Below are 21,670 nucleotides of genomic sequence, written 5' to 3'. Positions count from 1 at the left end.
GCCTTCCCAGGGGATTTAATTCGGGCCAATAATTTTTTATTGAGCGCCTACTGTGAATCAGGCACAGAATGCACTAAGCGTTGGAGAAACGGATGAATGAAGACAGGGACAAGTCATTCGTTGTGCATCTAGTGTGGCCCTTGTCCTGGTTCCCCGCGGGTGGGTCGTCTATTCCTAATCTGTACATTTCTGGAGACACTGAGATGTGAAGGGCTGTCGGGATTACGCTCTTCTAGAGTCTCTCCGGAGTGCGGATCCCTTGGCTGTGGGGGCCACGTTCCCCCTTCCTCTAAAGCCTTCCCCGACCATATAAGGAGAGGCAGCTGCTGGGGGCGTCCCCAGGATCTAAAGATAGCAGTCCCTGGCTCGGAGTCGAAATGCCACCGGGTAGCGGGGAGCCGCCATGGCAAGGTGAGTGTTTCCGGCCGCCCTTTTCCTCGGAGATTCCTTGTCCCACATTTTCTGGGCGCTCCTGCGAGTTCCCATGGAAATTCCAGAGTCCAGGTCTCTGTAACTTTGGGGTGATGAGGAATGTTCTCCATAACCCCCTCCCTCTCAACTCTCGCACTCTGGATTCTCCCCAGGTTCACCCTCACCTCACCACACACCCCCGCTGCCATCACTCCTCTTTCACCCCCTTCTGTCTCATTTAGCTCCACTTTGACAGGGCCGTAGCATAAAACGTCCCTAAATTTTCCCTTCCTTCCACCTTTCCCAAATGCCCTCAGTCTTCCCTCTCCCACCCCTATGAAGCCCCACCGCAACTCCTCTGCAGGCAGCATGCCCGGACGCTGTGGTATGACAGGCCCAGGTACGTGTTCATGGAGTTTTGTGTTGAGGACAGCACCGATGTCCATGTGCTCATCGAGGACCACCGTATTGTGTTCAGGTAACGGCCCTCCTCTCTGAAGGTCCTGGTTTCCTGGAACCTTTCCCTTCTCCTAATGCCCCCATGCTCGGCCTCCCGCATTTCCTCAGCTCCCTTGTCTCCTCAGCTGCAAGAATGCCGACGGAGTGGAGTTGTACAATGAGATAGAATTCTATGCTAAGGTGAACTCCAAGGTAACTGTGGGGTGGGACAGTAAGGTCTGGATGGGAAGACTGCCTGGAAAATTGGAGATTCATTCTAAACCTCACATGCTAAGAATGAGGCTCTCTATCCGGCAGGACTCCCAGGATAAGCGCTCTGGTCGCTCCATTACTTGCTTTGTGAGGAAATGGAAGGAGAAGGTAGCCTGGCCCCGACTCACTAAAGAGGATATCAAGGTAGGTGTGTGGGGGAATGGCCTGCTCTCTCTCCTGTGCTATCTCTGCACTTGGGGACATAAGTCAGGGAATCACCCTTGGCTCCTTTCCCACCAACATTCAATCATTCACAAAGTCCTATTTGACTTCCTAAATATTCTTGAATCTGTTACTTCATCTTTTCCTAATTCAGGTCTCATCCATCACTGGGTGACGTTTATTGCATATTTTTAGACCGTCCCTCAGTCCATCCTTTGCATTGCTCCCAGCATGGTCTGTCTAAAACACCCATTTGACCTGGTTACTCTTCCACCTAAGACCCTCCAGTGGCTTCTTCCTTGCTAAAAGTTGAAAATTGGCTATCTCCTGGCTGATCTGGCTCTTGAATTTGTTTTTGTGGTCTTTACAGTATTTACAAATTATTTTGATTGGTTATTGACATTTAGTTTTCATTAGTTGCTGACCTATAAAAATATGGAGATTTCATATAAAACTACAGATTATCAGCTTTTCTTAGAAAACGGAGACTCTGATCACACTGGTCTAAATTCCCAAATGCCGGGCGCCTGGGTGGCTCAGTTGGTTAAGCGACTGCCTTCGGCTCAGGTCATGATCCTGGAGTCCCTGGATCGAGTCCTGCATCGGGCTCCCTGCTCGGCAGGGAGTCTGCTTCTCCCTCTGACCCTCCCCCCTCTCATGTGCTCTCTCTCATTCTCTCTCTCTCAAATAAATAAATAAATAAATCTTAAAAAATAAAAAAAATAAAAAAAATAAAAAAATAAATTCCCAAATGCCAGGGGTGCCTGGCTGGCTCAGTTGGTAGAACATACGACTCTCGATCTCAGGGCTGTGAATTCAAGCCCCATGTGCAGAGGTTACTTAAAAAAAAAAGAAAGAAATTCCCAAACGCCTAGAGATGGGCTTTAAATGGAGCATGTGTACCAGCACACTTTAATCCTTTTCATTAGTTCCCTAACTCTTTTAGGCATATGAGCTTGTCACTTCCCGCCCTTTGGGTTGAAATCCAAGCACCATAGCATGGCATATAAACTCATGACCTGGCTACTCTTCCCTTCTGTAGCATTATATCCCATTAGTTTCAGCCTTAAACTTCACATTCCAGCCACAGCAAATGGCCTGCAGCTCTTTGGCACAGACCAGGCCATTTCTCATGAATTTACCTTTGCTCAAGCTGTGCCTTCTTCCTGGAAAGCCTCCATCATTGCTACCTGTGCCCACCTAACCTTTGCTCATCCTTTAAGTCTCTGCTACTCTAAAAAGCCTGAGTTCCTATAGCTTCTGTCTGGGTTTCCATAATATCCCCCGTGTAAGCCATCACCATACCTTTCACACTGTATTTTAATGATTTTAAATAAATCGTTAAATAAATAGATTTCCCTTCCCCACTTGCTTTGTGATAGCTGGGACTATATATCAAACATTTTCATAATCCCAATGCCAAGCTCAGAGTCTGTGTTCAATAAATAGCCATTAAATTAATGAGTGAATAACTTCCTATCTAAGTGTAAGAACTTGGAACAGGATTCCAAGGGTTTTCTCCCGACTCCAGGGAATGCAGCTTGTCTATCTTGCTTGGTGACTCCCATGATACTTTATGACACAGTTATCTTTCCAGATGTATTACCTCTCTAGTCAGTCAGCTTCCGGAGGGCGGAATTTCTATGCTTTTCTATCTACCAAAATGCCTGGCATTGTGCTTGGCACTTAGTAGGTTCCTGGCAAATCTTTGTGGATGATGATATTGGCAACCTAGAGAGGAATTAGTCAAAGAGGTGCTTTTGGGAAGACTGCGCCCCCATTGACCTTCTTTTCCCCACGCGTGCCCCTGTGCACGCGGCCATGCTCTTCCATGCACTTCTGCGCTTCCTGCCCTGTGACGCTCTGTGCTTTCCTCTTGCAGCCAGTGTGGTTGTCTGTGGACTTTGATAACTGGAGGGACTGGGAAGGGGATGAAGAGGTGGAGCTGGCTCAGGTGGAACATTACGCAGAGGTAATGCCATTTTCTGCCCCTCCTGCTCATTCTCTGTGTCTCCCTGCACACATTTCTCTGGAGGACTGTCATCAGGGCTAGACAGACACATATGAGCTCCCCTCATTGGTGCTCATATTCTTTAAATGTTCTGTGCAATGTTTATTTAGTAGGATGAGAGAAATGTATACTAGTGGAACTGTATACATGCCTTCACTCACTAGTTACAGAATTTTGAGAAAGTTTGGCAAACCCTTTCACAACTCTTTTGTAACTCTTGTTCTTTCTTCTATTTTGTGTGTGTGTGTGTGTGTGTGTGTGTGTATTTCCTGAGCCACACAACTTCACGGGAAGCTCAAACTAGGCAGTATACTGGGGCGCCTGGGTGGCTCAGATGGTTAAGCGTCTGCCTTCGGCTCAGGTCATGATCCCAGGGTCCTGGGATCGAGCCCCGCATCGGGCTCCCTGCTCAAGCGGGGAGCCTGCTTCTCCCTCTCCCTCTGCCATTCTCTCCACTTGTGCTCTCTGGCTCTATCTCTCTGTCAAATAAATAAATAAAATCTTAAAAAAAAAAAACCAAACTAGGCAGTATAAAAATTCACATCATAAAACAAATTACTAGTTCCAATTAAGTTGCACCCTGCCATACATTATTTGGTTTTAGAATTTCAGCTACTATTTATTCAAGTTGCAAAAACACTGACAGACCCTAACCTGGATTAGTAAGGAGGATGCTCTGTGTATGTCTATTTCCTTTTTTTTTTTTTTTTAATTTTATTTATTTATTTGACAGAGAGAGACACAGCGAGAGAGGGAACACGAGCAGGGGGAGTGGGAGGGAGAAGCAGGCTTCCCGCAGAGCAGGGAGCCCGATGTGGGGCTCGATCCCAGGACCCTGGGATCATGACCTGAGCCGAAGGCAGACGCTTAACGACTGAGCCACCCAGGCGCCCCTCTATTTCCTTTTAAAAAGGGGATCGGGGTGCCTGGCTGGCTCAGTCAGTGGAACGTGCGTCAACTCTTGATCTCAGGGCTGTGAGTTTGAGCCTCACATCAGGTGTTACTTAAAAATAAAATCTTAAAAGAAATAAGAATAAAAATAAATGAAAAGGGGATCGATTTACTTTTCTCCAATTCATTCCAGTGATGTGTTAGGGGCTGTAAAGATGGGGCAATTGTCTGGCTGGGACCATCATCCTATGGCCCATCAATATACAGGTTGCTCTCCCCTTGCCCTTCTTTTCTCTTGTAATTACTTTCCTCTTTCCACTAGCTTTTGAAGAAGGTCAGCACCAAGAGACCTCCCCCTGGCATGGATGACCTGGATGTAAGTAAAGCCTACCCTACAACCCTTCGGTTTCCTTTTAGCCCTAAAATATAAGATACTAGAAAGCTCTTGTCGTGGTCCCTAGCACACAGTAGTTCTCAGTGCCTGTCAGCCAAATTTGAATTTGACACAGGAGGTCGAATGTTCTTCTCCAGGCTGTAGAAAACTCCAGCAAGACCCTCCTCCCTCCCATCTCCCCTTTACTTCTCTATCCTAGAGCTGACCTGGCCCCCTTGACTGTCTTTACAGCTGTCAGGAGCAGTGGCATGAATTGAAATTCTGAAACCAAATGATGCTTGACACAGTGTTGTTTATTGAGCACCAGGGGTTGATTTTATTTCCCAAAGTATTAATCCTTCCGTGTTAGCCTGCTGGGAAGTTGTGTGATTTAGAAAATCACAAAAGAAAACTTGGAGAGCAGGAAGGAGTGAGAAGAATTTGTGAACACAAATGTCCATGCTTTGCAGATTCTACAGGTGCTTTTGTCTTTTTTTTCTTTCCCTAGGATGATTCTGACAGCACTGAAGCAACAAGTAATTAACTTCTGTACGACAGAGCTGGGGAGGAAGCTGGGGTGGAAGCTGGGGCGTCTTCCAGTTGCTCTGAAAAGTTGGGGCCGGGGTCTTTGCCAGCTCTTTAGCCATGGGGTCTCTGGGATCTCTGAACCTAGAAGCTCTCTCTCTCTTTTTTTTTTTTAATTTATTTGAGAGGGGGCATGCACGTGAGCAGTAGGAGGGGCAGGGGGAGAGGGAATCTCAAGCAGACTCCCCACTGAGCATGGAACCCAAGATGGGGCTCGATCCCAGGACGCTGAGATCATGACCTGAGCGGAAATCAAGAGTCGGCCGCTTCACTGACTGAGCCACCCAGGCACCCCTTTTTTTGAAGCTCTTTTTAAGGGTCCTCTTCATGTTTTATTTCTTCTTCCTAGGCACCTGAGTATGGCTGCATCAGATGGCAGGATAGGAGAGGAGTAGACTGGTGGGGCTCCTGACTTGCTACCAATTGCCTGTAATCTTTGTGTTTGGGCCAGTCATCAGGGCTCTCTTGAGTATTTGAGCATGTGTATATATGTGGTGGAGCAAAAGCCAAAGAAGCAGCAGATAGATTATAATAAATCTGTAAGAACTGTTCTTTGTCTCTTTCCTTCTTGCACTTCTTCCACCTGGAGGCAAACCTCTTCTACTCTATTGTTCCTCTCAAGGGGAGGGGTGGGTGTCACGGATCCTGGTCCTCATTGTTGAGATTAGAAGCAGAAAGATGTTGGGAGCAGGCTTGTAACCAAACTGGGGAATTTTCCCGTGCCCAGCTCCTATTTCTCAGACCATACCCAGCCTTTTGCTATATTGCCGCCCCTAGAACCATATATCTACTGCACCCCTAGAACTAGCCAGAAACCCGCCTCAGCTTTCTGCATACTCCCAAAAATTTCTTTATACTTTCAAAGCTAATTGTTATATTAGCTGTTTACTGTTTACTCTTCTGTTTACTCTTCTATTCATCAGCTACCCCATTCATCCGTTAAAATTTTTTTTTTAAGATTTTATTTCTTTGTCAGAGAGAGCACAAGCAGAGGGAGAAGCAAGCAGAGGAAGAGGGAGAAGCAGGCTCCCTGCTGAGCAGGGAGCCCGATGTGGGACTTGATCCCAGGACCCTGGGATCGTGACCTGAGCAGAAGGCAGACGCTTAACCGACTGAGCCACCCAGGCGCCCCCATAAACATTTTTTGAGTGCCTAATATGTACTTAAACAAAATGCTATACCCAGACTTTGCCCTTGAACTCATGGTAAAGTACTGAGATTTATTTAAAAAATTGAACTTGAAGGTTTATATTGGTAATATATAGACATAGTTAATAATTAAAATAGTATAGAAATTTATTTGTTAAAGATTTTTTAAAAAGATTATTTATTTATTTATTTGACAGAGAGAGACAGCGAGAGAGGGAACACCAGCAGGGGGAGTGGGAGAAGGAGAAGCAGGCTTCCTGCGGAGCAGGGAGCCTGACGTGGGGCTCGATGCCAGGACCCTGAGATCATGACCCGAGCCGAAGGCCGGTGCTTAACGACAGAGCCACCCAGGAGCCTCTTGTTAAAGATTTTTTAAAAGATTTTATTTATTTATTTGAGAGAGAGCCAGCAAGCTCGCACGAATGGGGGGGAGGGGGAGAGGAAGAGGCAGACTCCCCACTGAGCAGGGAGCCCAACATGGGGCTCAATCCCAGGACCCCAAGTGGAAGGCCAACCGACTGAGCGATCCAGGTGCCCTGAAGGGTATAAAATTTAAAGTAGAATTTGTACTCCCTCAATAGGGGTAACCACTTTGTTTTTGTTTTTTAAATTTTATTTATTTATTAGAGAGAGAGACAGAGAGAGCATAAGCAGGGCAGAGGGAGAGGGACAAGCAGACTCCCAGCTGAGCAGAGAGCCCGAAGTGGGGCTCGATCCCAGGACTCTGGGATCATGACCGAAGCCAAAGGCAGACACTTAACCAACTGAGACACCCAAGTGTCCTGGGGTAACCACTGTTAACAGTTTTTAATTTTTAAAAAAGATTTTATTTAAGAGAGAAAGAGAGCAAAACAGGGGCAGAGGGAGAGGGAGAAGCAGGTTCCCCCTGAGCAGAGAGCCTGATGTGGGATTTAATCCCAGGACCCTGGGATCATGACCTGAGCTGAAGGCAGATGCCTAACTGAGACACTCAGGCGCCCCTCTCTGATAAATTTCTATATGTATATATGTATATACACTGTATATGTTATAAGTTCCATTAATACTATAATACATATGAAACATACGGTTTTGTATATTACTTATATATAGTATAATATATATTGAAATTTAAAAGACATATAAACCAATGCAGTGTGTGTACACAATTAGAATCACACTATGTACAACTTGAGCCCTGCTTTTTATTTTACTTAATATATATTGGGACTCTTTCCAAATTAGTATATGCAAATCTAACTCTTTTTCATGCCTACATGGTATTCAATTGAATATACTTTCCATAATTTAACTGATTCCTTATTGAGGGACATTTAGGTTGTTGGTGGTCTTTTTCAGTTTTCAAACAATGATGTAATGAACATTTAAAAATGTGTATCTTTACATATCCGGAAAGAATAAGGTAGATTTCTAGAAGTGGAATTGTCAGGTCAAAGAGTAGATACATTTAAACATTTTGATAGCTGTTGCTAGGTTACTCTTAGATGAACTTGAACAGCTTCCTGCTCCCACCAGTAGAGTGCCCCATTCTCCAAAACCTTTTAGATATTTGTGAAGGTAAAAAATTGTACCTGATTTAATTTACTTATATTAATTATAAGATGTTCATTGTTTATTTTTATTAGTGATTGGTATTTCTTTTAAAGTGCTCTGTATATATCTTTTGCCCATTTTGCTGTTGACATTAAAAAAATCTGATAATACACGGGCGCCTGGGTGGCTCAGTTGGTTAAGCGACTGCCTTTGGCTCAGGTCATGATCCTGGAGTCCCGGGATCGAGTCCCGCATCGGGCTCCCTGCTCTGCAGGGAGTCTGCTCCTCCCTCTGCTCCTCCCCCCTCTCATGTGCTCTCTCTCTCATTCTCTCTCTCTCAAATAAATAAAATCTTAAAAAAAAAAAAAAATAAAAAAGTATCTCCACATCCTGCCGACACTTGGTATTCCTGCCCCACCCATTTAAAAAAAAAAAAAAAAAAAAAAAAAAAAATCTGATAATACAAAATTGTATCATGCTTTACAATTTACTAAGTCTATATATTATCTCATTAAAAATTTTTGAACCTCAAATCAACCTTATAATTAGGTCTTTTCTTTATAGGTGATTGAACAGGTCACAATAAGTGGCAGAGTCGGGCCTTGAACTTGTATAGCATATGTTCCTCCTCTTACCCACAATTCTGAAAACCAAAAAGTTCTGAAAACCCAGTTTAAAAAAAAAAAAAACAAACTGACAGCAAAACTCATTTGGCAGCAAAACCTGACCTAAAATGATATGGAGCTAATTACAGTATTTATTTATTCTATGCAGTGCATTTATTTGTCAGCATAAACAATGTGTTTGATGACATGATGTTGCTCCAGAGTTCCAAATGGAACGTGTTACAAAGCGGATGGGGTATGCTCTGCATTACTGCCTAAAATTTGAAAAGTCCTAAAATTTGAAAAGTCCTAAATTTTGAAACACCTGGAGTCTTCAAACTTTATTATTAGCCGATTTAAGAGAGCAGGAAGTTGATTTTAACATTTAATCCGTCTAACGTTTTAAGGTACTGATTACAGTTTGTAACTTGTGTTAGCCTTGCTTATCTACACTGTCCAATTAGGTAGTACTAGTCACCTGGTGTTATTGAGCGCATGTGATTATTGAGTATTAAGATGTGGCCAGTGCAAGCTGAGATGTGCTTTAAGTGCAAAATACACATCAGCTTTCGAAAATTTTGTGCGGAAACAAAATCTCACTCATTTTTACACTCGTTATTACGCATTGACATAATATTCTGGGTCTGTTGCTCTCAATACAACATTAGCAGGTGGGGCTTGCGCTAATTTCTATTGGGCAGCGCTGCCGTGTCTCCAAATGAGTACCACCCAGCCGACACTGCGCGGGGCTAAAATTGAGGGCCTTGACAAGTTCAGGCCGCAAGCAGTTTTGTTTTATTTTGTCTTCTCGTTCTTTCCAAAGTCTTCACACAGTCGCTAGGCTCCCCGGAACGTCTGCAAATCGCGTTTGCAGGAAATTTGCCCAAGCCACACCCCGTCCTTTCCCCTCTTGCTTCTGCGCGGAGACGCGCCCGCGGTGAAGATTGTCCCGCGCGGCTCTCCGTCGGGCCGCTGGCGTCCCAGGGTGCGTGGGTTCCCCGCGTCCCGGGCGACGGCGGCGATGGCGTTCCGGTGTCAGCGGGACAGCTACGCCCGCGAGGTGCGGCCGGCTGGGCGAGGGCGGATGGGGCGGTGCGGGAGGAGGGCGCCGCGTGGAGGGGTGCCGAGGGAGGCTCTGTCCCGGTAGCCTGAGGGCTGGGGTCGGGCTTCTTCTCTGTCCCTCTCCGTGCAGTTCACCACCACGGTGGTCTCCTGCCGCCCGGCCGAGCTGCAGATCGAAGGAAGCAACGGCAAGAAGGATGTGCTGAGTGGCTTCCATGTGGTGCTGGAAGACACGCTGCTTTTCCCGGAGGGCGGGGGACAGGTACCAGGCCCGCGCCTCACCCCGATCCCCTCCCAGGAAGCCCCTCGTTCCTTTCCGCTCAGGTGGGAAATGCCCTCCTGCCCCTCTGCCCCAGCCGTCGTGAACGCAGATGGAAGTTAGTTCAATTCAGGTCATTTGTTCACCCAACAGATATTTATCGGGCCATAACATATGCTGGGTACTTATTCCAGGGGCTAGGGATAAGGGGTGGAGAAGGCAGCATCTATACATACAGAGAATACTTACGGGAGAAAATAGACAAAGTGGTGAATAGATAAAATAGAATGCCCGGTATGGTAAGTGCTCTAAAGAAAATGAAAGCTTGAGGGAAAGACAGTGCTGGGATGTTCTCCTAGGGAGGGGGCGAGTTATTTCAGTAGAGAGCTGGGTGAAGAGAGGTGGTAAGCCATTGCAGTTGCCAAATGGTGCTGGTGGGGAAGGGGGAAGTATTCCAGGCAGCGAGAAGAGCAAGTGCAAAGCAATGAGGCATTAGCTTAGGGTGTTTGCCAGGGCCTGGAAAAGATCCCCCTGAAGGAGCACAGCAGAAGACAGGCTTATCTGTGCTGTGATGGGGTAGGGGCATGGTCCAGCGGGAACACGGGAAAGGAGGGTAATAGCAGCAAAAAGGTGGGCTTTTCCAGCAGGGATAGTAGCACAAACCAAAGGCAGGGAAGCCTGAAGGAATCTGACCTGTCTAGTTAACTGCAAATAGTCCAGTGTAGTCAGAGCCTGTGGTGTGTGTTGATGGCAGGCTGGAAATGACCTTGGAAAGGTAAATTGGGGCCAGTGCAGAGGAACTTGAAGGATGTGTTAAGGTGTGTAGACTTCATTCAAGAAGCTGTGGTGAGGGGCGCCTGGGTGGCACAGTCTGTTAAGCGTTGGACTCTTGGTTTTGGCTCAGGTTGTGATCTCAGGGTCGTGAGATCGAGCCCTGCATTGGGCTCTGCGCTCAGCACGGGGTCTGCTTGAGATTCTCTCTCCCTTTGCTCCACCTACTCCTGCTCTCTCTCTCTCTCAAATAAGAAAAAATAAATCTTAAAAAAAAAAGAAGCTGTGGCAAGCCGTGGAGGTACTTAGGCAAAGAAGTGATACAAGAGAACATGTTTAGTAAACTTGATAGTGAGAAAGTTCCGATTTCATATCCATGTCATCATTATTATAGGGATTTTCTGCTGAAGGAAAACCTGTGATCTCAGGCAACTATGGGAGGACTCATTTTATATGTCATTTTTTTCAGGAAGTCTTCCCTGATTCCTTAAGACTATTAGGTCTCTTTCCTCTGAGCTCCTCTAGAACAATGTACTTTTCACATTGTGGCATGTCGTAGATCATAGTGCAGTGATCTGTGTGTGTGTCTGTATTCTTTTCCAGATTCTTAAGTTCCATGAGGGGCCTTGTCTTGCTTACGTTGTATTCTTGGTTGCAGTGTCTTGTAAGCAGTTGGTACTAGATATATATGTATTTTCTAACAGAGGGAGAGAGAGAGAGCACAAGCAGGGGGAGCAGCAGGCAGAGGGAGAGGGAGAAGCAGACTCTCGCTGAGCAGGGAGCCCGATGCAGGACTCGATCCCAGGACCCTGGGATCATGACCTGAGCTGAAGGCAGACACTTAACCGACTGAGCCACCCAGGTGCCCCTAGATATTTTTTTTAATGAATGATTTTTTTTTTTTTTTTAAGTAATCTCTGCACCCCAGGTGGGGCTCAAACTCATGACCCCAAGATCAAGAGTCACATGCTCCACCGACTGAGCCAGCCAGGCATCCCTAAAATGAGTGAATGTTTTTGAATCTAAGTCTAGTTAGTAGTGCAGAAGATGGAGTGGAGGGAGGGAGGAAACCATTTTAGAAACTATTGAAAGATAAGAATCTAAATTAAGGCAGTGAGAGTGACGATTAAGGTTCTTTGGGTTTTACTAAAATCTTCGTTGCTGTAGTTACAATCTTTGTTTCAGTTCTGTTATTTTGTTCTAAAGAACAATATATATGGGTATTCAGGGTGAAGAGAGCAGAGTCTCTCATGGAACAAAGTGGACCACCTCATTTGTCATTGCCTTTTCTCCCTTAGGGAATCTCAAATTCTGGGTGTGTTGCTCACACCCTTTCCCTAGAGGGTCTTTGTATCCAGGAGTTAAGGTAAGCTCTGCCTCCCGCCACACTGATCAGCTTTACTTCTTTCCTTAGCCTGATGACCATGGGACAATCAATGACATCTCTGTGCTGCGAGTGACCCGCCGGGGGGCCCAGGCTGATCATTTCACACAGACACCCCTGGCCCCTGGGACCAAGGTCCAGGTCCGGGTGGACTGGGAGCGGAGGTTTGACCACATGCAGCAGCATTCAGGTAGATGGGGCGGCGTGGGGACCCTGCAGGAGGGGGGGTTGCCGTGCATGGGGATGCCGTGAGGATTGAGATGTGGTTTGGGTTCTCTAGGAGGTAACCTTTTGTAAAGGACAGACATTCAGAATCAGCTCTGATTCACGAAGGTTACAATAAGTGGTATAAAAACAACATGAACAATTAAAGTAAAAGTATTAGAATAACTGCTGGATTTGAGTATTACCAACTTCCTACTTGTTATCTTTATCTCGATATATCTTGGGCTTCTTAAATTCAGTATGTCCAAAATGGACTTAAAAAGGCATCTCTTTCCCCAGACCTGATCTTCCATTCGCATCCACCTGGTTGCTCGAATCCTGAAAGTCAGTGCAGACACCTCTTTGGGGATAGCCAGCCGTGGAGTCTTGTCAGTTTATCTTCTTCTTCTTCTTTTTTTTTTTGATTTGTTTAAAGATTTTATTTATTTATTTGAGAGAGAGAGAGAGCACGCGAGGGGAGAGGGTCAGAGGGAGAAGCAGACTCCCCGCTGAGCAGGGAGCCCGATGCGGGACTCGATCCCAGGGCTCTGGGATCATGACCCGAGCGGAAGGCAGTCACTCAACCAGCTGAGCCACCCAGGCACATGTCAGTTTATCTTCTAAAAATACCTCTTCACTTCCTTCCATTGTCAGTGCAGTCATCCTGGTCCCAGCTCTCATTGTCTGTCCCCTGGACTTCTGACATAGGTCATTTGTGAAATGGCATCATAAAACTTCTTGTAGAGTTTTCACGAGGATCTTCATATTTATTTACTTATTATCACTATTTTTTTAGAGAGTGTGCGTGTGGGGGGGGAGGGGCAGAGGGAGAGAGAATGAATCTTCTTTTTTTTAAGATTTTCTTTTTTTTTCTTTTCTTTTTTTTTTTTTTTAAAGATTTTATTTATTTATTTGAGAGAGAGAATGAGAGAGAGAGAGAGAGAGAGCATGGGGGGAAGGGTCAGAGGGAGAAGCAGACTCCCTGCCGAGCAGGGAGCCCGATGCGGGACTCGATCCAGGGACTCCAGGATCATGACCTGAGCCGAAGGCAGTCGCTTAACCAACTGAGCCACCCAGGCGCCCCTCTTTTTTTTTTTTTTTTAAAGATTTTATATATTTATTTGACAGAGAGAGACAGTGAGAGAGGGAACACAAGCAGGGGGAGTGGGAGAGGGAGAAGCAGGCTTCCCGCTGAGCAGAGAGCCGGATGCGGGGCTCAATCCCAGGACCCTGGGATCATGACCTGAGCCAAAGGCAGACGCCCAATGACTGAGCCACCCAGGTGCCCCAAGATTTTATTTCTTTATTTGACAGAGAGAGCACGTGCGCACAAATGGGGAGAGGCAGGCAGAGGGAGAGGGAGACAGAGAGAGGGGGAGAAACAGGCTCCCTGCTCAGCAGGGAGCCCGATTCGGGGCTCGATCCCAGGACCCCGAGATCATGACCTGAGCGGAAATCAAGAGTTGGATGCTTAACTGACTGGGCCAGCCAGGTGCCCCCTCATGAGGATTTTCAGTAAAGTATCTGTCAAGAGTACGAGGCAGTGCCTGGGAAGTGTTCAATGGGAAGAGTATCTGGGACAATATTGTGGGAATATGTGGCCGGCTGCGCTGCTCACTCTTCCCTGTCTCTTGCTCTCTCTGCTCAGGGCAGCATCTCATCACAGCAGTTGCTGACCAGCTGTTTGGGTTGAAGACCACATCATGGTGAGGAGGGGACATAAGACTAACCATAGGTCACAGGTCCCCAACTACCAGCTCCCTTCCCAGTAATGGGTCAGTAGGTAGGGGGAGAAAAGAAAGGGTAGTATTCAAAATCTGCTGTGTTCTCCTCTTCCCCTTAGGATAGGGTGGTGGGTGACCTTGTGTGTCTCGGGACACACGAGGATGGGAGAAGGAAAGAACATGGAATTTGGAGCCCAGAGACCCAGGGGGTGAATTCTCCTACATGATCTTGCTCACATTCCTTCTTAGCCCTCACCTGTGAAAAGGAAACGACAGTCTCTACCTTGCGGGCTTCTTGTGAGCATTAAATAAGATAATTTATATGAACCTTCTCTGTAAACCTTCTTATGTTATTGCGGTCATCCTCAGCATCCGGTGACCACTCCACGTCTTCTGGCAGGGAGTTAGGGCGGGTCCGGAGTGTGGTTGAACTGGATAGCCCCTCTGTGACAGCAGAGCAGGTGGCCGCCATCGAGCAGAGCGTCAATGAAAAAATCAGGGCCCGGCTGCCTGTGAACGTGCGAGAGCTGAGCCTGGATGACCCGGAGGTGGAGCAGGTATAGGGGAGAGCCAGTAGGGCAGCATGTGTAGAATGGCCCTCCAAGGGCCCCTCCTCAGAAGTCAGACAGCCCTTCTCCTCCCGCCGCATTCCAGGTGAGGGGCCGGGGTTTGCCGGATGATCATGCGGGGCCCGTTCGAGTCGTTACCATCGAGAGCGTTGATGCCAACATGTGCTGTGGGACCCACGTGAGCAATCTTAGTGACCTTCAGGTAGGTGAGGAAGGGCTCCTGAGTGGTTGGCAGGGAGGGTGTTAGGGAAGTGGGGATCACGACCAGCTGGGAGTGATCGAGGGGGACAGTGGAGGAGGCCTTGGTGAAGTCACTTCTGTCTCGCTTCTGAGCTGGGGGGCAGGTCTAGGGAGCTCCTACTCTCAGGTCTCGCCCCCACTGCGGTTCATGCATGTGCGTGTGTTCCCCCACCCTTGCCTCATGTAGGTCATTAAAATTCTGGGCATCGAGAAGGGGAAAAAGAACAAGACCAACCTGGCATTTCTGGCCGGGAACCGGGTGCTGAAGTGGTTGGAGAGAAGCCATGGAAATGAAAAAGCACTGACCACCTTGCTGAAGTACATCCCCTGCCCCCTGCCCCTGCCCCTGCTCCCTGCCCACGCCCCCCCCCCCCAGCGTCTGAGGTCCTGCACGCCCCAAGCTTAGCTCTTCTACCGGTTGGGGAGACTAATCTCTAAGCTCGGTGGGGTGAGATACAATCGTAAATGATCAAGCACTTTGGACAGTAAGTCAGACCTCCGTAAAATGGCTTGCTCTTTTATATCTTCTTCCTCAGTTGCTTAGGAATGTCCCCAGGTCCCCATCTGGAGGGAGGTGCACTATCAAGAAGGGCTTCATGGATTTACGCCTCGCACCACAAGCCATTTGGGAAGCTGGGCGGGTGACCACGTGCCTTTCCCTTGCAGGTGTGGAGCGGAGGATCACGTGGAAGCAGTGAAGAAGCTACAGAACTCTACCAAGCTCTTGCAGAAGGTGACTTATTCCACAGAGGATGGAGAGGGCAGGGGCTTTGCCTGGAGTAAGCTCCCCAGACTCAACCCCTCCGCCCAGCCGGCTGTGTAGTTCATCAGAGCTGGGAGGGAAGGGAGAGCCAAGTGGCGGGAGGATGGTGAGCTCGCCTGTTATTCCTTCTATCCGCTGAGCGCTGGCGTCCATTTCAGAACAACCTGAATCTGCTCAGAGACCTGGCCGTGCACGTCGCCCACAGCCTTCGGAACAGCCCGGACTGGGGAGGTGTGGTCACATTACATAGGTGAGAGACAAAGTGTGGGAGCGTTGGGCTTGGGGTTCAGCCTCTCCCCTGAGTGCAGTGCATTGTGGGAGGTGGGTTGCTCACCAGTTTCTCCAGGCTGAGCAGACCCTAGGAGATGTGTTACCTTCCAGTATACCTTTATCGTCCAAATTTCCTGGGTTCGATGAGAGCATCTTCCCAGCAACACTGTGACTGTAACTTTCATCGCCAGCTTTCCTCACCCCCTTCACCATCTACCAGATCTCTCCTAACCTGGGTGATCATGTTTGAGAGAGGCGCACACGAACGCAAAGCATGCTGTAAACTGCTGAGAAGGGCTCGTTGCTGGCCGTCAGCCGCCCTCTCTGCCTTTGCTAAGGGGGCCTGGGACTTCGCATGGACAGCAGCAAGGCTAGCTTTGTGAGGGGGAGCGGGGCTCCCCACGGTTTCCCAGCTCCCACTCCAAGCCGGGTTTCACGTCTGTGTCCTTTGTTGTAGGAAGGAGGGTGATTCTGAGTTCATGAATATCATCGCCAATGAGATTGGGTCAGAGGTAAGAGGAGCGTGAGATTCTCTGTCCACCGTGAGTGGAGACCTAAGCGAGGGGCATTAGTTCAGTTGAAATTCCTTCGAATGAATACATGAAGAGCAAAGAATAGAAGTTCATTCAGCATACAGGGTTTTTTTGTTCTTTTTTTTTTTTTTTTTTAGCACTAGCTAAAAAAGGTGCTGAGTTAGATCTAGGATATTGATCTAGGACTCAGCTTCTGAGTTCCTCTTATCAGAGCTGGAACTCCTCCAAGCCATGCAGATTTACGTGTGCCCAAGGCCTGGTTTTAGAAGTGATGGGCTGGCTAGGCCCTTCGAGGACCGTCCCTTCCATTTTCCTTTGCCTCTGGCTTCAAGTGCCCCTGCCCATCCTGACAGTCTGCGACTTCATGATTTCCCGGTCTCTCTTTTGCATTTACTCTAAAAAATACTTTTTGGGGTCCCTGCTCCAGGCCAAGCAGCGTGTATGCCTCTTCATAATTCCGTATAGAGCATCCTGATTCTCAAGGAGCTCACTCTGGAGTCTGGGAAACAAGTGTGTATGTCGACATTTCTGGTTGAGGGTGGTAAATGCTGGGGGTGAGGAACATGTCACCTGAAAGGGTGGGGGGCCCCAGGGCAGGGGGCCTGGAGGATTGCTTAGTGGTCATCAGTCAGCGGGGAGTGGAGGCTGCCGCGCAGAGGGACACTGGGAGCTTTAGGCAGCGGCAGGTGCAGGGTGCGTGGGGCAAGGCGGTGGCCAGGCTGTGAAGGTAGGGGGGGCAGTCAGATCACAAAAGGCATTTAGCACCTGGCTGTGGTCAGCGGCCTTCTGCCTGCTTTTTTTTTTTTTTTTCTTCTTTTTTCTCTCTGCCTCCTTCTTGATGTTTAATCTAAGTTCCCATAGTCATTCTCGAAGAGTTTCTGGGCCCCGGTGGGCTACGGTATAGGGGCTGCTTTATCACTCATCAGGAACATCACTCATGGTTTAGGGGCAAAAAGTCTGATCTTGAGACTGAGGAGAGGGCAGGGTTTAAGGGGATTGACCCCACTTTCTTAAGAATCGGGGCTAATCTCCTTATCTTACCTCCTAGGAGATCCTCCTGTTCTTAACTGTGGGCGATGAGAAGGGTGCTGGGCTCTTCTTACTCGCAGGGCCGGCTGAGGCCGTGGAGACGCTGGGCCCCAGGTAATCTGTGAACCGCCTGCACTAACCGGCGCATACAGCCCTTGCCCAATGAAAAGGGCCCCCTCTGCGATCTCATTTTCATTCACATCACAGGCATGTGGGGTGGGCCGAGCGGGGGGGCCGAGCGGGGATAAGTATCGCCGCCATCATTCCTAAGCTTGCAGGGAAGGGACAGCACATCCTGTGCCCAGGATCTCGCAGGTACCGTGGCAGAACTGAGACTCAAAGCTGGGTCTTTTTTGCTCCAAATCTCCTGTGCTTTCTGTTTTTTTTCTTTTAGAAATTGAGGTACGTAAATGCTACATGAATTCAGGTGCTGGGTTATCACTAGGCAGGTGCAGCATGCGCTTCAGGCACCAGCAGAGCAGACACACAGACCACCTTTTTTGGAGAAAAAAATTAGGATTTTAAGACAAAATAAAAATAGGCATTGATAGAGTTGTTATGGAAAAATTAGAACTTTGTTGGATTTCTTTACCTTCATATTATTGTTATTTTCTTACTTTAAGTTAGATACAGAGGTGTAGTGCGCCATACTCTTTCTGGTGTTGAGGGTTTTCAAAGTCCCAGTTGGCTATGATGAATATATCGTCAAAGGAAAACATAAGGATTTATTTATTTTTATTTTATTTATTTATTTTTTTAAAGATTTTATTTATCTGACAGAGAGAGACACAGCGAGAGAGGGAACACAGCGGGGGGAGTGGGAGAGGGAGAAGCAGGCTTCCCGCAGAGCAGGGAGCCCGATGCGGGGCTCGATCCCAGGACCCTGGGATCATGACCTGAGCCAAAGGCAGACCCAGGACCCTGGGATCATGACCTGAGCCAAAGGCAGACGCTTAACAACTGAGCCACCCAGGCGCCCCAGGAAAACATAAGAATTTAAAGCACAGGTCCCTAAGAGGCAGCCAGATGTGGCCTATAGATTGGTTTGGTCTGTGTACTGTTTTCAATTTTCAAAATCATGGTTATTTATTTATTTTTTTTAAGATTTTATTTATTTGACAGAGAGAGACACAGCGAGAGAGGGAACACAAGCAGGGGGAGTGGGAGAGGGAGAAGCAGGCTTCCCGCGGAGCAGGGACCTTGGGGATCATGACCTGAGCCGAAGGCAGACGCTTAAAGACTGAGCCACCCAGGCGCCCTTCATTGTTACATTTTAAAATTGGATTTGTACATAAAAATATAGAGTTCTGGCTTTTCTCAAAAAAGGAAAAGACCAAAAGGCCCACTGGGGTGACACTGGGCCACCGCATCCCCGCATGGCAGTAGCTGCAAGGAAAGGGGTGGTGGCGCCCTCTTGAGCCAGGACAGGCTCGTCGCGCTGCCGCAGCCCCCGCTTCTCCTCACCCCCCCCCCCCCCTGCTTGCGGCACTGCTGCTCCTGCCTGGCATTTGTGTCCACAGCCCCTTACCTCTCGGGGACGCTCGCCCTGCTCCCTGGAGGTTCCCGTAATTTATCTAGGCCCCCTCCCCCCGTTTCTAGCTACTTCCGTTTTGTCCAGTTATTCACTCTTTTTTTTTTTAAATACCTGGAACAACAGATACTAGTTCATTTTTTGTTCCCTCAGTTACTCACTCTTACAGTAAACATGGTACATCTATATCTGTGCACATGTGTAAGTACTTTTTTAAGAAGGATTTCTAGAAGCCGTCTACTCTTTCTTTCCCTCCCTCGGCCCTGGGGGAAAGACTCAGGGCTGCCTTTGGTTTTTCTGTGGTTGTTCCCTCAAAGACGTCCTCCCTGACTGTGTCTCTGCTCCCCAGGGTGGCTGAGGTTCTGGAGGGCAAAGGAGCTGGGAAGAAAGGCCGCTTCCAGGGCAAGGCCACCAGGATGAGCCGGCGGGCAGAGGTGCAGGCCCTCCTCCAGGACTACATCAGCACTCAGAGAGCCGAGGAGTGAGGACTCAGTCCCTGGGGCTCCTGCCGTTGAGAATAGGCCTCCTGTGACCACAGAAAGAGTCTCTTGGACAATAAAATAGTTTGACTTGAAATGGTCGTGGTACCACATGCATATGACTGATTTACACAGCATTCTCTGGGGTGTGTTTGCGATGAGTATCTGTGAATAAACAGCTTTCTAATTTGGCCCCCGGTGGGCATAACCCGCACCAGGGGGCGTTATGGTGATGCAGTGTGCTGATTTCTCTAAAGCTACTGCAACCTTTCTTCCTGTGGAAACCTACTGCCTAAGGGGAGGGCGAGCCAGTCATTCAGCTCTCCTTGTTTTCTTGTCCTTATTTTCCTAGTCCTGTGTTTTAGACCTAAAAAGCATCGATGACTTCGTAAATAGGTCCAGAGGCCACACAGATACGGGAGAGGGAGGCTCCGTGTCTGTTACTGAGGCAGAGAAGGGCTGGAGAAAGGTGTGGAAGACTAACCCAAAGAGAGCTGGTGTCAGACCAATGAGCCTTTCAGAATCATTGTTAGAGCTAAAGAGGGACCTGTAGTGATCAAAGGAAGACAAAGTAGTTCTAGATTTGTGTGCATCTAATAACAACCTCAACATACATAAAGCAGAAATTGACAGCTGAAAGAAGAAACACAAATTTCCACTCGATGGAAGATTGAAGCCGATCTTTCAGTAACTGATAGGACAAGAGGAAGCATGACCTCGACGTTAAGAACATAGATGTTGGAGTTTCATAGACCTGAGTGGAAATCCTGGCTTTGTGCACCCATGGGTGGTAAAACTAGAAAAGAAAGCGTCTTTCTTTCGGAAAGTGATTGGTTTTTAAAAGGACGGCGTTTACCTCTTGGGGAAGGGAGTGAAGCAGGATGGAGAAGGGACCCAAGACGGGGGTGGGAGGGGGGTTTCTGGGGTGCCAGCAGTGTTCTGTATTCTTGAACTGGGTGGGAGTTACATAGTTGTTGGCTTTATAGTTGTTCATTATAGTCTGTTTTATTCCATGATGTTCTATTTCGCTATTTAAGAATACAACCAAAAAAACAAAAACAAAAAATTGTGGGTTCTGTCACTTGTTTGCCTTGGGAAAGTGTTTTTCTTTTCAACCTCAGTTTGGTCCCCAGCAAAGTGGCCGAAATGGCAGCACTTAAATTCTCTGGGGTGTGGTGAAGTAATGCATTCAACTGTAAGTGGGGAAACCACTTTGTGTGTTCCCTGAGATGACCTAAGAACACTTAATTTTTGATTGCCTAAATGTTCTGTTCCTCTTTACCTGCAAATTGCGTATTGATTGTAAGTGCACTGGGCCCCTGGGTCAATACAGCTCTGGTGGGGAATCATGTTCCCTCGGGTCAAGACGCCCTGAGGAGAGCCGACAGGGTCCACTCTGTCTTCTCCCAAAGAGAATGCAGCTGAGATGGCTCTCTGGTAAGATCGAAAGCCACAAGGCAGCTTACTTGTAAGGGACAGGAGTCCTGTCTGAGGACTTCAGCGGGAGCCAGGAGGCGGATTAGAGCCCGGCAGCATGGGGGCGGAGGTGGGGCAGAAAGACAGGGAATTTGAGTTTCTGAGGCCAAATTTAGGCATTGATGCTGCATCAGTAGGCTGCCTAGGGGTGTGGAAGGTGTCGTCGAGAGGTTTTTTTTTTTTTTTTAAGATATTACTTTTAAGTAATCTCTATACCCATCGTGGGGCTTGAACTCATAACCCCGAGATCAAGAGCTGCATGGGTCCACCAACTGAGCAGGCCAGGTGCCCCAAGAAATTTTTTAAATGTATTTTTAAAGTCCTCCTCCAACCCTGCCCCCGACTCACCCAATTTCCCAGAGACAACCACCGTTATCGATCTGTGGTGTATCCTTTGGTAGGATTTTTTTCACGGATATGCATAAATCTTCCCTCTTTTGAAACAAATGGCAGCACACTTCTCTGCAACTTGCTTTTCTCAGTTAAATGAGTGCCATGTTTTGAGATAAAACCATACTATAAAAGTCACGCAGCAAAAATAAAAATAAAAAGTCACACAGCACAAAATAGATTCATTGGTGGGAGATAGGGATGTAATATTTACCTCACAGAAGATTCCTTATTTACAGAAGGGCTCAGGCAGGATTCCCTTCAACAGAGACCCATTTGAATTCATTTTCGTGTGTGTGTGTGTGTGTGTGTGTGTGAGAGAGAGAGAGAGAGAGATCTTGTCCTCTGTTTCTGCTTCATCGGGGTGTAATGAAAAAGCAGGGCGCCTGGGTGGCTCAGTTGGTTAAGCGACTGCCTTCGGCTCAGGTCATGATCCTGGAGTCCCTGGATCGAGTCCCGCATCGGGCTCCCTGCTCGGCAGGGAGTCTGCTTCTCCCTCTGACCCTCCCCCCTCTCATGTGCTCTCTCTCATTCTCTCTCTCTCAAATAAATAAA

At 47.8% G+C, this 21,670-nt stretch overlaps 2 protein-coding genes across 5 annotated transcripts; both read left to right on the top strand.

Moving 5' to 3' along the window:
- Nucleotides 1-2: 2 nt before the first annotated feature.
- On the top strand, nucleotides 3-5,953 carry PTGES3L (prostaglandin E synthase 3 like). 4 transcript variants are annotated; one of them, XM_032396520.1, is made up of 8 exons: nucleotides 3-411; nucleotides 754-889; nucleotides 996-1,062; nucleotides 1,168-1,266; nucleotides 3,167-3,256; nucleotides 4,509-4,562; nucleotides 5,068-5,108; nucleotides 5,494-5,953. In XM_032396520.1, exons 1-7 carry the CDS (start codon nucleotides 378-380, stop codon nucleotides 5,101-5,103), a joined length of 516 nt encoding a protein of 171 aa, XP_032252411.1. In that variant the 5' UTR covers nucleotides 3-377; the 3' UTR covers nucleotides 5,104-5,108; nucleotides 5,494-5,953. The 4 variants fall into 4 exon arrangements, with proteins under 4 accessions (XP_032252411.1, XP_032252410.1, XP_032252412.1 ...); XM_032396519.1 differs by having other exon boundaries at nucleotides 5,068-5,095; nucleotides 5,494-5,945; XM_032396521.1 differs by having other exon boundaries at nucleotides 776-889; nucleotides 5,068-5,095; nucleotides 5,494-5,943.
- Nucleotides 5,954-9,335: 3,382 nt separating this feature from the next.
- Nucleotides 9,336-20,286, top strand: LOC116626934 (alanyl-tRNA editing protein Aarsd1). The gene is made up of 12 exons (XM_032396518.1): nucleotides 9,336-9,491; nucleotides 9,624-9,755; nucleotides 11,938-12,097; nucleotides 13,760-13,817; nucleotides 14,236-14,392; nucleotides 14,490-14,606; nucleotides 14,832-14,962; nucleotides 15,311-15,377; nucleotides 15,566-15,657; nucleotides 16,135-16,189; nucleotides 17,259-17,353; nucleotides 19,120-20,286. The coding sequence occupies exons 1-12, from the start codon at nucleotides 9,453-9,455 to the stop codon at nucleotides 19,253-19,255; spliced, it is 1,239 nt and encodes a 412-aa protein (XP_032252409.1). The 5' UTR covers nucleotides 9,336-9,452; the 3' UTR covers nucleotides 19,256-20,286.
- The last annotated feature ends 1,384 nt before the right edge of the window (nucleotides 20,287-21,670 follow it).

The sequence above is a fragment of the Phoca vitulina genome, unplaced genomic scaffold (genome assembly GCF_004348235.1).
Source record: "Phoca vitulina isolate PV1807 unplaced genomic scaffold, GSC_HSeal_1.0 scaffold92, whole genome shotgun sequence".
Taxonomy (NCBI): domain Eukaryota; kingdom Metazoa; phylum Chordata; class Mammalia; order Carnivora; family Phocidae; genus Phoca; species Phoca vitulina.
The sequence above is the reverse complement of the archived record's forward strand: the minus strand, read 5'-3'. Positions and strand labels throughout refer to the sequence as shown.

Excerpts from the sequence above, each read along its gene's own strand:
- PTGES3L (XM_032396520.1), top strand. The coding sequence starts at position 378 with ATGCCACCGGGTAGCGGGGAGCCGCCATGGCAAG. Across the intron at positions 890-995 it reads GACCACCGTATTGTGTTCAG|CTGCAAGAATGCCGACGGAG; the intron begins GTAACGGCCCTC and ends TTGTCTCCTCAG. Across the intron at positions 1,267-3,166 it reads TCACTAAAGAGGATATCAAG|CCAGTGTGGTTGTCTGTGGA; the intron begins GTAGGTGTGTGG and ends TTCCTCTTGCAG.
- LOC116626934 (XM_032396518.1), top strand. The coding sequence starts at position 9,453 with ATGGCGTTCCGGTGTCAGCGGGACAGCTACGCCCGCGAG. Across the intron at positions 14,963-15,310 it reads GCACTGACCACCTTGCTGAA|GTGTGGAGCGGAGGATCACG; the intron begins GTACATCCCCTG and ends TTTCCCTTGCAG. Across the intron at positions 17,354-19,119 it reads GTGGAGACGCTGGGCCCCAG|GGTGGCTGAGGTTCTGGAGG; the intron begins GTAATCTGTGAA and ends TCTGCTCCCCAG.